At 34.3% G+C, this 16,876-nt stretch overlaps 1 protein-coding gene across 3 annotated transcripts in view; it reads left to right on the top strand.

Annotated features, from left to right (window-relative positions):
* The window catches only part of CSMD3 (CUB and Sushi multiple domains 3), a gene marked incomplete at both ends in the record, with an annotated part of 911,147 nt that overhangs the window by 602,147 nt on the left and 292,124 nt on the right, over positions 1-16,876 (top strand). For all 3 annotated transcript variants that reach the window (XM_079795927.1, XM_079795926.1, XM_079795925.1), the window contains 2 exons: positions 3,011-3,180; positions 16,097-16,253. In XM_079795927.1, coding sequence (XP_079652053.1) covers positions 3,011-3,180; positions 16,097-16,253 — 327 coding nt within the window. The remainder of the gene's footprint in view (positions 1-3,010; positions 3,181-16,096; positions 16,254-16,876) is intronic.

Here is a 16,876-nt window from a genome sequence, read left to right as displayed (position 1 = left end):
ATGTAATTACACAGGGCTCCACGCTAAGATGGTCCCTGTGCTTGGTTTAATCCTCTGTTGGTCCCCTGAAATTCTTAATACATTTCAACAAGGGTCAGTGCATTTTCATTTTGCACTGGGCCCCACAATTTATAGTCATCCCGATTAAATGAGAAAGGGGCTAATTAAATTCAAATTTTCTTTCTTAATTCTCGCATTCTGATTTAAGTCCTGATTTTATTTCACCAAATAGGAAAACCTTTTTATCCATTTTCAACCAACAGAAATATTAAAATATAACAAAAGCAGGTTACTTTTCATAGAAAAGCAAACCTCCTTTACATTATACAGTATAAACCTAATAATATTTATGGCAGAAGATACTGCCTATTCAAATGTTGAGAACTTAAAAAAAATTAATATATTTTAAAGGGTAGTTGAAGTAACTTTTTACTGAGCAAATTCTCAGTTTATACAAGTTGTTAAAATGATTTAAATATCGTAAATGACTCTCCAAATTAGAAGAGTTCTCTGGCTTTTCCCACATAAATATCGGTCTACACCTGGCTAGTCGCATTAGGGGCAATATAAATGTCCTAAACTTTTTTGTGTGTAAATAAGATGATATAACTTGTAGTACTTGTACTTAATGATAGCTCTAGTGTATTAAGCTATTGTTGTATGCCAGCAATACAACAGCTCTAATTATATATTTTCAACTCATACACACAAAACTAACCATCCCTCTGAGGAGGGTATTATTTTTTACATTGTAGTAATAATACTATTGAGGCTTGAGAGAGAGAATAAATAACTTGCCAAATATATACAGATAGAAGAAGATGGAGCTTAATTTTGTAAACTAAATCTCTGAAGTTTAAAGTTTGAGCTCTTAATCAGTATATCACTCTTTTGCAAGCTGGCATAAAAAACACATTGGCAGGCACTGTCTGGTGTGGCTCAGTTGGTAGGAGTGTCATCCTGTACACCAAAAAGGTGGCAGGTTCAATTCTTGATTAGGGCACATACCCAGGTTGTAGGTTCAGTCCCGGATCAGAGCGGACATGTGTGGGAAAGCAATCGATCGATATTTCTCTCTCACGTTGATGTTTCTCTTTCTCTCTCTAAACAAGAGGCTTGAGAGAGAGAATAAACAACAACAAAACGTATTATCAGAACTCCATGATTCTATAACATCATTAAAAACTGTTTGCATGCTCTAATAACCATACTGATAAAAAATGTACTTGCATTCTGGACCATCTGTATGATTCAATACATCTGTCTTCATTTCACCACAAGCACACCTAGATACTAATAAGCTAGTGAGAAGGAAATGAGGCAGACTTAACATATAAACGATTCTTCCCCACCAAGTGAAGGACGCATGGTGTCATGTTATAATATACAGATGAAAGTTTCTCAGCAGTTCAGAGAGGGATAAGATGAGGGAGAATTGAATCATTACACAGCACAGTGTAATTAAAGGCATAGCAAACTCCAAAAGCCAGTACTCTAGCAGCTGGTTCTTTATCCACATTGCCAAGGGCAATTTAATTTCAGGAAAACAAAACCGTATGCTACATTGGATACATGTTGCTATTTTTAATTTTATTGTTTTTGTAGTTTTGTTCCTGTATTTGTAAACTTGTTTTGGTATTATAATTGTATGCAGCTAAAAGCATAAGGAGATATCTATTATTATGTTTGAACATATTTATGGAACATTAAAATAATTTAAAGTAGTATTGGGACTCTGTAAGGTTTTGTCTTGGTTTCCTTTTGTTTAAATGAACTTGGAGGAACTGTATTGGGCCACACTTCTTCATGTGATTGGTAGATTTTTAACATTACAGCATGAGTTTTTATTATTTTATACTATGTTGATATTGTACTGATTGCTCAATCTTGATCATTTTCATTTCCTCTTTAGGCTTTCTTCTTTTGCCTTATTTTTGTTCATGTTTAATCATTTAAATGTAAAGCAATTCATTGTTCACTTTGTTGTATACTTCCTATGACTGTACCCATGAATCATTATTTTTAAAAATCTCATTTCTGGAAAATAGTGACTTGATATATTTTCTGGTTAGTAAAACCTCTAAAAAAGTATAACTCTCCCTGGCCCATGGTATGGTAATGTGAAGCAAGTTATTAGATGAGATAGGAACCAGAGTTCATTGAATTTCTGAGACCTAAGGAACATGTGTGGGGATTGTCAGGCCTTGTCTGATATTGCAATAATGCTACAAGTTTTTTTAAGTAATAAGTTGAATTTAAATTTTAAATAAATTAAGAAATGTTTAATTTTCTTTAAGTGGTTAGACATGTCCACAAATTTTGCAAAATTAGTTCTGGAGAGTTAGCAGTACAATATACTGGTTTCAAGAATGCCTTAATCTGTTCTTTTAAACTGAAAGGTAATATTATTATTTCTAAAGATGCCCAATTTGTTACAATTATTGGTTAGTGGGTTTTCCTTGTTATATCAGTTTTCAAAGGCAATGTAGTATTTATTTACCTTTTTGTTACTGAAGTTCTTGAACCAGGAGAATGCTAATTATTGGGAGAAAAAAGGGCCAAATTAAAAAAAAAAAAAAGGTAAAATTAAAAAGATCCAATTAGAATCATTATAAAACAAAATTGATTTCTTGACTTTTTTAATACTTTAAACAATTAAAGTATAAGTTCAAAAGAAAAAAAAAATCCAGATTTCTAGAAACGTACAATTTATCCTAATAATCTCTTGCTCTCACCCTTTTCTGTGCTATCCTTCCATGGGGGTGGGGGCAAGTGCTGAAACTCTTGTCTATTTCCACTTAGGTACAAGTGTCCTGTCCACAGGCAGTAGTTCTTCCCATATAATATCTGAGAGGGAATGACTCATCTACAACACACAGCCATTCCATACATGATTTTCCTGTTAGGCTCCAGTTAAAATCAAATGCATTTACACCTCCATACATTATATTACTTAAAAATGATAATGCTTTCTATTAAACTGTACTTCAATATTCTGTTTTACCTGCAGCTGAATGTGGTGCATCTGCAACAAATAATGAAGGAATTTTGCTCTCTCCAAATTACCCACTCAACTATGAAAACAACCATGAATGCATTTATAGTATTCAGGTTCAAGCAGGAAAAGGGATCAATATTTCAGCCAGAACATTTCATTTAGCACAAGGAGATGTTCTTAAGGTAGGTGAAATCAGACATTGCATTTTGATTATTTTTAGTCATTAAGTATGCATTAATACATATATATGCATATGTAATCAACCATAAGCTGATTCTACAATTCATAACTTTAAATTATATATTATTTCCCATTTTTGTATTATTATTTTCATTGAGATAAAATGTTTTGTTTCCAATGTATTTCATAATGAGTAACTTCTATTTTATGATAAAGTTGAATGTTTCAGTAACACCAAAATAAAAACACTTTTCCTCCCTATTCAATAACTATTTATATAAAAATCATAGTTAATACATGAATGGTAATTTCTTTAATAAATATAGTAATAATGTGTTTTTATTTTGGTGTGTATTAAGTAAGTAACAATTTATGTTGACACGTATAATTCTTTGCATTTATGACTATAAAAATTCATATTTCATAACCATATAAAACTAAAAACTCAATGTTTAGAAATTATTTAGTAAAATTAACTTAGTTGATAATAAACATTTAATGCAAAATTAATTAATTAAAGAGCTATAATTTTAGGCAAATAAATATTTCTGTAATTGCTAATTTATATTTTTCAAAGTATAGTTTTGATAAATATAAACATGATATAATAAAAATAAAACTTCTATAAAATCAGATTTAAATATTTTAAAAGTAAATACAAGCCTTTTTCTTAAATCTTAAGATTTTCTTAAGCCAAGTTAGAAATTCAATATAATTCTGTTTTCACAAATCGTGAAAAAAATTATATCATCTCATGTTGGCAGGAGATTCTTATCTAAACAGTGATTTTAGATTGTTGGTTATTTTCTTCTTTTAAAAAGAATATCATTTTGATGATAATTCATGATTCTCTAACACAATCGGTAATGTATGCATGTAAGATTTGTACAGACGTGGGAAGACTTCCTGCACCTCACACGTATATAGAATTTTAGTATTAATTTAAGTCCATTCCCGTGTTTTGCACTTTTCTCCATCAGGCTAACTATGCGAGAAAAAAATGCATCAAGACATAGGTCAGAAGGGTAAGCCGAGCCACTAATCTGTATCACACAAGCTACAATAATAAACATGTATTCATGTGCTGAAGTCAGGCAGCACTTCCCTGCCCTTCCTAAAACATCCGTCTGCTCTCTCCATGATGCTTGAAATGTATGGATTCCTTTTCCATACTGAATAATGTTTATTATTTGGAGATATAACAATAATCAGGTGATGTCTTTAAAAATAAAATTACTCTAATGTGTTCTTCAGCATGCTCTCTGACTAATGCCATACTTGTTTGGAGGGAAGGTCACATGCACCTGTGACATGTGTTACCTTGAGAAAGAGCACGACCTCTGTAATAGTGACTACGTAAGGGGATGTGATGGTGAGAGATAATGGAAAGAAAGAAAGAGAAAAAAAACCTTCAATTTAATGCATTATGGTGGATTTAATTAAATAATGATTTTTCCTTCATTAATGAAGGGATGAAAATTTATATTCCCAGCATTTTTAAGATTTGTTTTGGTATTTTCCTAGAATAAGTCCCAAAGTTGAAAATATAATAATATACTAAATGTTACAATAGAAACATATCAATTCTATTATCCCCCTACTGCTAGTCTTGCCTGGGATTTATTCTAAAGTGTTATTTAAAAATGACTTTAACAAGCCACTGTATAGAGATGATTTGGCATGGGTCTTTTACCTTCTACCTTCCACGTTTGTCTTCTTCATGGTCTCCCCATCAGTATAAGATGTAAGATGCTTATATGTTACATTTTCCTCCCATTAATCCCAAGACCAATGATTAGTTCAGACACCTACATGCACAAGCAGTCAGATGCACCCTCCAAAGCAAAAATAGAAAATTCTCAGATTTTGGACTCCAAAGTCCTCTAAGGATGAAAGATCTGTTGCTTTAACTGCAAACTAGTCCACAAGAGCCCATCCCAAATCCCCAGCACTCCCCAGATTTTATATGTGTGAATTGCATCCCTGGGTTTCCAAAGTGCTATTTCCCTTAATCCAGTCCTGGAATATGTGCAGCTGGGGTTTCAGTAGAGCTAGAAGCAAAGCCAGTGTCTAAACCTAGTAGGAACAGTTATCTTAATATTTTCAGATTAGGAAATAAGAAGAAATAAGTAAAACAATAGGCCATTATAGAATCCCCTTGACTAAGAGAAGTTAAAAGCATTGTTTTCTTTATGTGTAGGATTGGCTAAATTCTCTTGTAATGTTTACTAGAGTCCCGGTGCACAGATTCATGCACAGGTGGGAGTCCCTTGGCCTGGCCTGTGGGGATCAGGCTGAAACCGGCTCTCCGACATCCCCCGAGGGGTCCTGAATTGCAAGAGGGCAGTTCTTGGGTGACACACCCCAGAATCGGGCTCCCTTCTCTATGGTTCCGGGTGTGTCATCCGAGAACCACAGTTTCCAAGTCACTGCAGCTCAGCAGCTCCTGCATTGAGTGTCTGCCCTCTGGTGGTCAGTGTGCATCATAGCTACCAGTTGGACAAACAGTCGGATGGTCGCTTAGGCTTTTATATATATAGATTGGCGTATAGAGTTTGCAAGGTGTGTGTGTGTTTTTTTTTTCTGGTTTCTCTTAAACTATAACATTATTGTATTGGGTTCTAATAAAAACAACAATAGAAAATATGTGTATGTATTTAGCTTTATCTAAAGACAAACACACATACTTTTCCTCTTTTGAGAGTTCACAATCTATTTTGCCACTAACTTACTCACTCATGCTCTCTCCCTCCCCGCTCTTTCCATACACTACTTTATTTGTAACCACATTAGTAAAGTTTATATCAAGTGTAGAGGACCATATGCCCCTTCTAGGTAGTCTATTCCTGGCATCACTATGAGATTTTCTGATTCCTTATATCTGGGGAAACTGTTTCAGTTAGTCTACACCTAGGATTATGTATTTTTATAAAGCTCTCCAGATTATCTGGTGACCAGCAGGATTGGAATTATGAATATATACTTTTTTGGTTTGATTCCTTTCAATCAACAAGAATATTGAACTTTCCAAACCCTCACTCAAAATGTGTGATGTAATTAATTCTCTCAATTCACATTTGAAGGAGATGTTTAATTAGATGTAGACTCTAAACAATCAACAATGAATAGTTCCCATTGTCAGCCTGTTAGCATGAAAGATGAATACCAATCAGAAATACTGTTTTTGCTTTTGTTGTTGCTGTGTTTAGCAGAGACAACATTCAAGGGAATCATTCTACCACAGTCAGCATTGTGAAGTTTAAAGACTTATTTCTTATGCAGAATAGACTAAATGGATGATTATGGAAAACAGCCAGCAAAATAACTCAAAATTGATTTTGAGAGTCCAAAAAAAAAAAGGGTTAGGGAAATTAATGTCATATTTATGAAAAATTCAATATTTGAAGGACTTGATTAATAACCTCTTTTAGGGGTATGATATGAAGGTTATTAATGTGTTGTTACTGTTGTTTTCTAAGATGTATTATTTTCAAGCTTTTTCCTAACTTGCCTGTGAGTCTTTGGGAGTGCCACTTGTAAGACCCTATTGTTAAATTGTCAGTAATTTTGTGAACTAGTTATACATAGCCATTATTAAAAATCAGATTACACTTATAATTAAATTAATTTAAATTATATTAAAAGCAAAGGTAATAAACACAACTTTAATTTCCTAATTATTTTACTACTTTTACTATTATCTGTGCTTTTTAGGCTCGTTGTGTAGTGTGTTGCATCTCTAAGGTGGAAATACTATGTCAGGGTGTGCATCTCTTCCCAACTCTGCATTCAATGATGTTACACTGATAGTGTGATCTTGGTTATAGTGTCATCAGTGAAAGTGAGGCATCCCTTTTCCCACATAAGTGCTCAGGGCAGGGTTCTTACGATAGCTCGAGAAAAAGAATTTTCTGAGACTCACCTGGGAGGATGAGTGATATTTATTTGTGTGGAAGTACATCCCTGAGTTTTCAAAGTACTATTTTCCTTAATCTTGTCCTGGAAGATAAGCAGCTGGGGTTTCAATAGAGTAAGAAGCAAAGCCAGGGTCCAAAGTTTCTGTTCCATGGGGACCTGGATCGGGTACAGCAGTAGGCTAGTTGCAGTTCATCAGTCTGTTGTGTGGGGTCCCCATGGCTGTAGGTCATGTGAGCAAATGCAAGGGTCCCAAGAGCACCAGGAGCCAGGGGAAAGAACTCCTTTGTTTCGGAAATTAAACATCTCCTATCTTCCTGCGATTGCAGTGGCCAGGCCCACTCTCACCAATGATCTGTTCCCAGATGTGACTGAGAGAAAGTATTTCATTTGGACTTGACTGGGCATGCATCTATACTGCAGCTTCCCGGCAAAGCTGCACAAATGAATGCCTGTACTACATGGCCTTCCCTTTACTCCTTTCCAGTGGTTAATAACTAGGTTAAATTACAGTGGTATCAATAGTAGGAGTATTTATACTGTAAACATTGTCAAACACCACAAATACTGATTTAATTTATTGTTTTGCTCTTATCTACACTTAAATAGAGACGTGTTGTGTCTATAGCAATTACATTGTACATAGCACAAAAAAAGGAGAAGAAATCTTTCCTAGTATTTGAAAACTATTATTCCACTTAGAAAAGTTGCTCATATCATTTAGGAATTAGTTTTGTTCTGATAGAGTCATTGATGGGCTGCCGCCTGCACGCCCCACACTGGGGAACAAACCCGCAATCCGGGCATGTGCCCTAACCAGGAATTAAATCGTGACCTCCTGGTTCTTAGGTCGATGCTCAACCACTGAGCCATGCTGGCTGGGCCTAATATGACTATTTTTTGATGTTTCACTTTTATCTAACTTCACATAAAAATAATCAAACCATATTCTACTCTTGTTTGTCAGTTGCAATTATAACTTGCAGGAAAAAAAAAAAAGGTTTGGCCAAAAAACACTGAAAACATTTTGTGACAACCAATTAGCTCTATGGAATTTACAATAATGAATATTGTATATTTTATTACTATTTGTAAATCGCATGCTACACATCCATTAAATCAGGGATTCATAAGCCACAGTCTAAGGGGCAAATTTGGCCTAAGACCTGTTTCTGTAAGTAAAATTTTATTAGGAGAAGGCCATGTTTATTCATTGGCATATTGTTTATAGCTGATTTTGTGCTGCGATGGCATGATGGAGTAGTGGCAACAGAAATGTTATGACCTGAGCAGCCTAAAATATTTACTATCTTATTCTTTTCAGAAAAAGTTTGTCAATTTCTCTTTATGTCAACAAAAGTTATTTTTAATGATGTGCATGAATATATACATGCCCCAGTTTTGTTTGTTTGAGAGCTGGTTGCTAAACATTTTCCAGCACATCCTTTTAGCACACATATCTATCAGCTCTGCTTGTTGTGTGCTGCTAATCCTTTACCACTCCTCCCAAAAATCACTCTCTAAATATTCATTAGCATAAAGTGCTGTGGTAGGCCTCAAAAAACCCTTCCCTCTCTCCCATACTGAGGATCAGAGATGTAAAATGATTTGTGATAGGCCATATAGCTTTAACCCTTTGCACTCTCTTGCTTTTTTCTCGATTCCTTTATTCTAATGCTAACCGTGTCTAGTCACACTCGACATCAGAGTGCAAAAGGTTAATGGTAGAGTTGGGACTTCAACTTTGTTATCCTATATAATAAAAGGGTAATATGCAAATTAACCCTAACGGTGGAACCATTGGTCGCTATGATGTGCACTGAACCATTGGTCGCTATGATGTGGCAGATGTTCAATGCAGGAGCTGCCCCCTGATGGTCAGTGTGCTCCCACAGGGGGAGCTCCGCTCAGCCACAAGCTGGGCTGAGGGCTGCGAGCGCAGTGGTGGGAGCCTCTCCCGCCTCCTCGACAGCACTAAGGATGTCCAATCGGACATCCCCCGGTGGCTCCCGGGCTGCCAGAGGGATGTCTGACTGCCAGCTTAGAAAATTGGACATCCCCTGAGGGGTTCCAGACTGCGAGAGGGTGCAGGCTGGGCTGAATTTTTGTGTACCGGGCCTCTAGTATAGCTATAAAGCTAATGCCCCTGAAAAGCAGACCCTTCATTGTACCGCAACTCCCTTATTAGAATATGCTGGCTCATATAATTGAGGACACAATATATAGCTATTTCAGAGACATAAATATTTTTGAATACAAGTTCTCTGCTTTGTTTCAAATAGAGTCCTTTTTGATTGACCATTGTAAAACATTCTTTCTTTGACAGCTTCCTTACCTTGTTAGAAAAATGTATTTAAGTTTACAAATCAACCTATAAAACAAATGACGAAAAATTAAATTTGTAATGTCCATGAGTAGGAATAATTTAAAGATTCATATACATAAGTACAAGTGTAATTTCTTTTTTTTTTTCCTGCAAGTTACAATTGCAACTGACAAGAGTAGAATATGGTTTGATTATTTTTATGTGAAGTTAGATAAAAGTGAAACATCAAAAAATAGTCATATTAGGCCCAGCCAGCATGGCTCAGTGGTTGAGCATCGACCTAAGAACCAGGAGGTCACGATTTAATTCCTGGTTAGGGCACATGCCCGGATTGCGGGTTTGTTCCCCAGTGTTGATCAGCAGTTCATCATAATAACGTTTGACCTTTCAAACCTAGGAGTCTATACACCATAACTCATTTCAAGCCCTGATCCATTACAAAAGCTTTGATGATTGAAACATGGCAATATTAAATTTTAGTCTGTTCTAGTGTTAAACTACCAGATAAACTGCAACCTTTTAACAAATTTGTCTTACCAAAGATTTTGATTAACATTATAAAAGGACTCAATGACTTTCATACTATTAATTCTTAAATTGATTTGAAATTCTATATTTGGCATAAAAGTAAGTCTTTATTATCTGAATCAGGTGCTAAGTAACTAAGAATGTTTCTGTGGGAAACACCAAGAATTTATTCATTTCCAATTAAAAAGTATAATATTATACAGTTATCTTAGTCCTTTTAGCTTTTTGAGAAAAATCGATATTAAGATATATGCTAAAAATAATAATAATAAAAATATTATATTTTTGAAAAAGAAAAATAGGCCCAAGTAAATAAAAATATTCTTAAAGATCCTTATTTTAATAAGAATATAAATATGAGAAGTAACATTTCAAATAAAAGTTCTGTATGGTTCTGATTAGACCCAATAATCACTCTGTAAAGTAAATTTACTTTTAAATGAAAGTACATTTTGGTTCTTTTATTCTCTTGTTTCTCTGCTTATATTCATGTCTCTTTCAAAAGTAATTTGTTTTTTACTATACTACATTGTCCTTCCCTGTTGCCTGTATGCTTCCATATGTTTTGAATACATTTGAAGGATTTTATTTACCAGTTAAAAGCATTGACTTGATTATTACTATAAAACCCTTCTCTTTTTAAAGACTTCCTAATTTACACTTGTGTCATTGGATTTGATAATTTTATACATGCTTTTAAAATTCATGGTTGAATGATCATGCTTCATTTCACTTTGTTGATAGAGTAGTGCTTCTTTAGTGTTTGTTTTCTACCTTTTGACTGTACATTATTAAATAATCTTTATTTAGTGAGTTTGGGTGCTGAATTAGGTCCTCCCAGCTGGGCATATGATAATTCTTTTCCTGTTATATATTTTTTAACATTAGTGCCTTTTCTTTTAATAATTATTCTTAAAAGTATGTTTCTAAGTAAGTTTATTTTGAATAAAAGAATTATGCTAGCTTAAACAATAGAAAGACTCGAAATAAATATATCTCTCCAATAACAAAATATTGGATCATTTTTTAAATTTTTCTTTGGGTCAAGAAAGATAGTACTTAACACAATGCATAGAAATATGTGTTGAATTATTGTTTCATATGTATGTATATATGGAGAGAGAGAGAGAGAGAGAGAGAGAGAGAGAGAGAGAGAGTAAAATAATGTTTCTTGCTATTATTAAACTTTTTTTTTTCCATAACCATAAAAAATTTGAGGGAAAATTATTAGGAGAGACTTAAAAAAAATAACACAAATTTTAACAACCAACTTTTATCTATTAAGTTATATCAAGTAGTTGTTTAATTTATATTTCCCTTTTCTTGACCTTTTTTGACAGACTGGAAGTTCTTACAATGCATCCACACATGAAAGTAGAACTAGTTGAATCCAAGAAACAATTACTCATATTTAACATGAAAATCAAATTATATGTTGATGAGAAATAAGGGAAACAAAAGGAAGCTATTCTTTGGGGTTACCTTGACAACATTAACCACAAATAAGATCCACTGGTTTTATAAACTATATCCTATATATAGTCATAAAACAAATGTATTCAGAAGTGGACATCTGAGAATATTGAACATTTGAAACTCACAGACAAAAAAGCTTTACTTTCTGATAAGTAATGTTTCCTTGCCTCTGAATTATCCCTGATTAATATTGTTCTTAAATAAAAATTTGAATCTTATATAATCAAACAAAAAACATTTCTGAGCTAAAAAACCTCCACATTTGCTTCAGCATTGTTGAAGACAAATAAATTATTGCTGTTATCTAAAACAGAAACTTATTTGTATGATAAATTAGATTCCACCAGGGGTTCACTGTATTTCCATATAGTTTTAAGAAATTTGTCCATACAACCCTCTATTATTACAACACTCTTTAAATCATCAACACTCTTTTTTTTTAATTGTCAGAAATACCTTGAAAAAAAAAACAAGAAAGACAGTGACCAGTAAGTCATTTGTTATTAGGAATTAAATGAACATGTAGGCTTAAACGTATTTCCAACACCCTCTATGTGTAATACAGCAGGTCAAGAAGCTAGTGGAGCTTAGAGGGTGCATGTGAGGCTGTAAATTTCTTCGGTAGACAGGGAGAGAGCAGGAAGGGCCTGGTCATTGGAGACTTAAGAATTTTTATACAGAAAAGGGAATGGGTATTGTGGTTAGAAGAGGATATTAAGGGTCCTGAACAAAAGTTATATTTGTATAGTATGTTAAATAAAATGTTTATTGTTTTTATAACATTTAAACTTGTATCAATAACTAGAGGCCTGGTGCACAAGATTTGTGCACTGGGGGGGGGGGGGGGGGGTGTTTCCTCAGCCCTGCCTGCACCCTCTACAGTCTGGAAGCCCTTGGGGGATGTCCGACTGAGGGCTTAGGCCCACTCCCCAGACATCCTTAGCGCTGCAGCAGAGGCGCAAGAGGCTCTTGCCACCGCCACTGTGCTTGCCAGCTGTGAGCCACTGCATTGAGAGTCTGCCCCCTGGTGGTCAGTGCACATCATAATGACTGGTCATTTCAGTTGATTTGCATATTAGCCTTTTATTATTTAAGATAAGGAAACATAAAACTATAAATAGCTAAATATAAACAATCATAAACTTAAGGGCATTGAGTAAACAAAGGGAGAAAAGACCAAGTTGAATACATAATAACAGGTGATATGCATTACATTTGAATTACAGAAATATTAAAAAATAAATTTGCAATAATTTTAAAAGTTATAAGAAACCTTAATACATTTAGAGTATGAGAGAGACCTTCTAGATTTTGACCAGTGATTTTTAAATGTAGAATTTTATTAGAAGACCTAAAAAGATTACTCTCTGATGAAACTCTAGTTGTTAGCATGGAAGATCCAGTGAACTGTTGTTTACAATTCAGAGGAAAAATAGGTAAACTTCAAAAGAGAAAATATAAAAGAATTGCAAGATAGTGTTGGAGACTCAATCTATATATATCTACATATATAAAAGGCTAATATGTTAAGTGTCCCTCCCACTGTCCAACCAGTAGCTATGACGTGCACTGACCACCAGGGGTCAGGTGCTCAACGCAGGAGCTGCCATGACACACACTGGCCATTTACAGAGAAACGGCAGTGCAGACCTAGCGCCAACAAAGCAACACTTGGCTTCCCCCAAGTGGGACACAGGCCCTACCACCACCCGGGAGCGACAGCCCACCAAATCTCAGCAGACACTGCCGAGACCCCATGGCCAGCCCGGAAACAGTCACTATGGGTGCCAGGTAATGACGTCACATAGCAACGCTTGGCTTCCTCTTCCTAGCGACTAGCCTCCTTGCAGTTTCTTCAGCCCAGGAACACGACTTGCTTTATATGCAGGTGGAAACACTTTACACTGTAACCAAATGTCTGTGAAGCATTTTCCCATGCCTCATCTCATTTAATCCTCGCAGAAGTCCTGGAGTAGGTAGAAAGGAGACTCGGTGGAATCCTATTTTCTTTTCATTAGCCAGAAAATGGAGATTTAGAAAGCTTAGAAACTTGACTAAAAAAAAGTAAGAAATGGTGGACCTTGAAAATGACTTCAGGTTTTCTCACTACACAGAATATAATCAAACACTGCTACAGTTAAATATTTTACCCTTTGTTCTCCCCGCGTGATCTGCTTCATGTTGATATTTACTACTGTGTTGCTGACAATTACCTGAAAGAGAAGTTGGGGTGCTTCACTGGGCTGGATAAAGTTTAGCTACATCAGAAAGCAGGTCTAAATAAGCAAGTTTATTCTATATCTATAAAAGGCTAAGTTGACTGGCGCATGTGTGATACATTTAAAGCTCTCGCTGGCGCCAATCACACTCGTGTTTTGATCTGTCATTGTCGATCATGAATTTGGTTGACACTTCTATTACAGAGAAAGGTTGAATAGCGATATTAAAATATTTCTTCTAATTAATTTCCTTTCAATGTGCATGAATTCATGCATCGTGCCACTAGTATGTAAATAATAGGCATTTTAGGAAAAGAATAAAAGTATAATAGAGATGGGGAATAATTAAATAAATAAAAACTCAATAACCTTTTCTTGAGTTGAAGAAAATCTTGAATCTGCACACAGAAAGGATTCATAAATGTATGTGAATAACCTGGCTTAGAAATATGGTGAAAATATTTTATTCATTTTATTAAGTTAAACATAACACTAAAACCTGATAAAGGTAATTTGAAAAAAGGAAAATAAATAGTATACATGGTATACATGTAAATAGTATACATGATTTTTAAAAATAAATTATAGAAAAATATTCTAAGTAGGTTTCAAATTAAACCAAACAATTTAGTACAAGTAACGTATATCATGCAATTCAATATAATAGTAAGTTTCATTTACACCAACTAGAAATCATCTTCTGGTGATATCAGTGTAATAAATACTACTTTTCGGAACATTGCTGCTAAGCCAAGATCACTGTCAGGCAAGAGACAAATAATTTTGAGGAGTATTTCTCAGCTTTTTCTACTGATTAACATTCACCTAAGAGCTCTCAACCACAACTCCATGAAACTAAGTACTATGGAATAATATTTGTAAAATAAAGTTGATCTTTGTAGGACCACAAATCATAATATCTAAGAGTTTATGAACCTCAAGAGACAATTTTCACCTCCTTGGAGGTAATAACCCCACATTGAAAGCACATGCTTCTAAGGAAAAACAGTGCTAACATGCATTACTGGTAAACCTTCAGTTTAATTACTGTACACTTTTTGGAAAATAATCTGGCAATATGTTTTAGCCCAGAAATACCATATTTTGAAAAATGACTTATTGAAATACAAGTACCAAATAATGAGAGTTTATATATAAAAAAAAATGTTGCTTATTTCAGCGTTAGTTTTAGTGGTAAAAAAAAACTTGAGTTCATTAATATGGGAATGATACAGCAAGTTGTGGTAATGTCACTGTATGAAATATTACACAGCCCTGGCTGGTATGGATCAGTTGGTTGGACATTGTCCTGAGCACCAAAAGGTTTGCTGGTTTGAATCCCAGTTGGGGGGCATGCCTGAGTTGTGGGCTCAATCCACAGGAGGGGGCATACAGGAAGCAGCCAGTCTATGTTTCGCTCTCTCATGGATGCTTCTCTCTCTCTCTCTCTTCACTCTCTCTCTCTCTCTCTATCTCTCCTTCTCCTTTCCTCACTCTCTAAAAATCAATGAAAATATATTTAAAAAAAAAATATTACAGTGTTCAAAAGGAAGCCTCTTTATCTTATGACCTGAAGAGATGTCTAGAATGCATTGATAAAAGAAAAGCAAGTCAGAATGCAGTGAGAATGAGTATGATAGAGGGATACTTGGGAACTTATCAAATTTGCTTTTGTATATTTTTGACTTGTTAAATTAGTTTCTAAAAGCATTTAGTACTGTTCTAGATTAATAGTTTAAGAATGTGCCCTAGCCGGTTTGGCTCCGTAGATAAAGCATTGGCCTATGGACTGAAGGATCCAGGTTTGATTCTGGTCAAGGGCACATTCCTGGATTGCAGGCTTGATCCCCAGCAGGGGGCATGCAGGAAACAGCCAATCAATGATTCTCTCTCATCATTGATGTTTCTCTCTCTCTCTCTCTCCCTCTCCCTTCCTCTCTGAAATCAATAAAAATATATTTTTTAGAAAATGTAAAAATTAGGTAAGTTAAAGTAAATGGGTAAATTATAGAAATTGCAAAAGAACCAAGTACATTTTGTATTATTTATATTATTGGAAAAGTAGGTGTTTGGTCCCCTTGAGCAAATTGTAGAAAAAAACAATCAACCGATCAATCAACCTTGGAAACAAATCTCTTTGTAGTTAATCTAAACTTTTTAAGTCTGACATTAAAAAAGAAGAAGAAAGGATTGCTTTCATAGTAAGAGAAAAAGTTTTATAACATGGGTTTGAGTATTACTTAGCTTCTATTGAGTTTGGAATTTTAAAATTACTCATGTGAATTTTAACTCTTAACCTGATATTTATAGAAATTAATATGCATGTATAATTTTCCTTTGAAAACATGTAGTAAACTTATTTAGGAAGATTATAATAATTTTTCCTTTTATGAAGATATAAATACATCATCTGAATTGGCACATTTACATTTTAATTATGAATATATTTTGCAGATTTATGATGGAAAAGATAAAACGACTCATCTATTAGGTGCTTTCACTGGAGCATCTATGCGAGGACTGACTCTTAGTAGCACTTCAAATCAGCTCTGGCTAGAATTTAATTCTGATTCTGAGGGGACAGATGAAGGCTTTCAACTTGTCTATACCAGTAAGTATTTTGGAAGAATAAAGTTTTCAAACACTAATGCTGAGTATTTGTTAAATAATTAAAGTATACTAGGTGAAGTAAAATCCAACATTTGATCATCAGTTTGTAATTTGCAGCTGCCTTTTACATATATATTGCATTTGACCTAACAATAACTCCATAAATTACAGGTATTCTAACTGTTGCTGTTTTACATTTGAAACAACTAAGGTTCAGGAAGGTTAAGTAATCTATGACTTTGAGCTTATTGTTTATTTTCAAAATGGCACTATTCTCCCCATCGAATACTTAAGAAATACAATTAAACTCTTTAGTAGATAGAAATCCAATATTTTGGCTCCCACCTATAATTGCAAAACACAGACAATTTGTGTATGATAGTATAGTTGGACAGTCATTGATGAGAAATGATGGTTCCAGGTGATTTTATACTAAAGAGTAGCTAAGTTTTTATTTTGTTTTGCTTTTCTGTGTTGAATTGCCTTATTAAAAATAACTTTATACAAACCTATTCATTATACTCAAACAACTATTCTGACAATTAAACAGGTAGCAATTCAAAGACCAAGAATCATCATATGAATTAATTTTACAAGTGCCAAAATATAAGAAATAGACTACAT

This window comes from Cnephaeus nilssonii (genome assembly GCF_951640355.1).
Source record: "Cnephaeus nilssonii genome assembly, chromosome: 18".
Classification (NCBI taxonomy): Eukaryota; Metazoa; Chordata; class Mammalia; order Chiroptera; family Vespertilionidae; genus Cnephaeus; species Cnephaeus nilssonii.
Note: the sequence above shows the minus strand (reverse complement) of the source record. Positions and strands in the feature narration are given on the sequence as shown.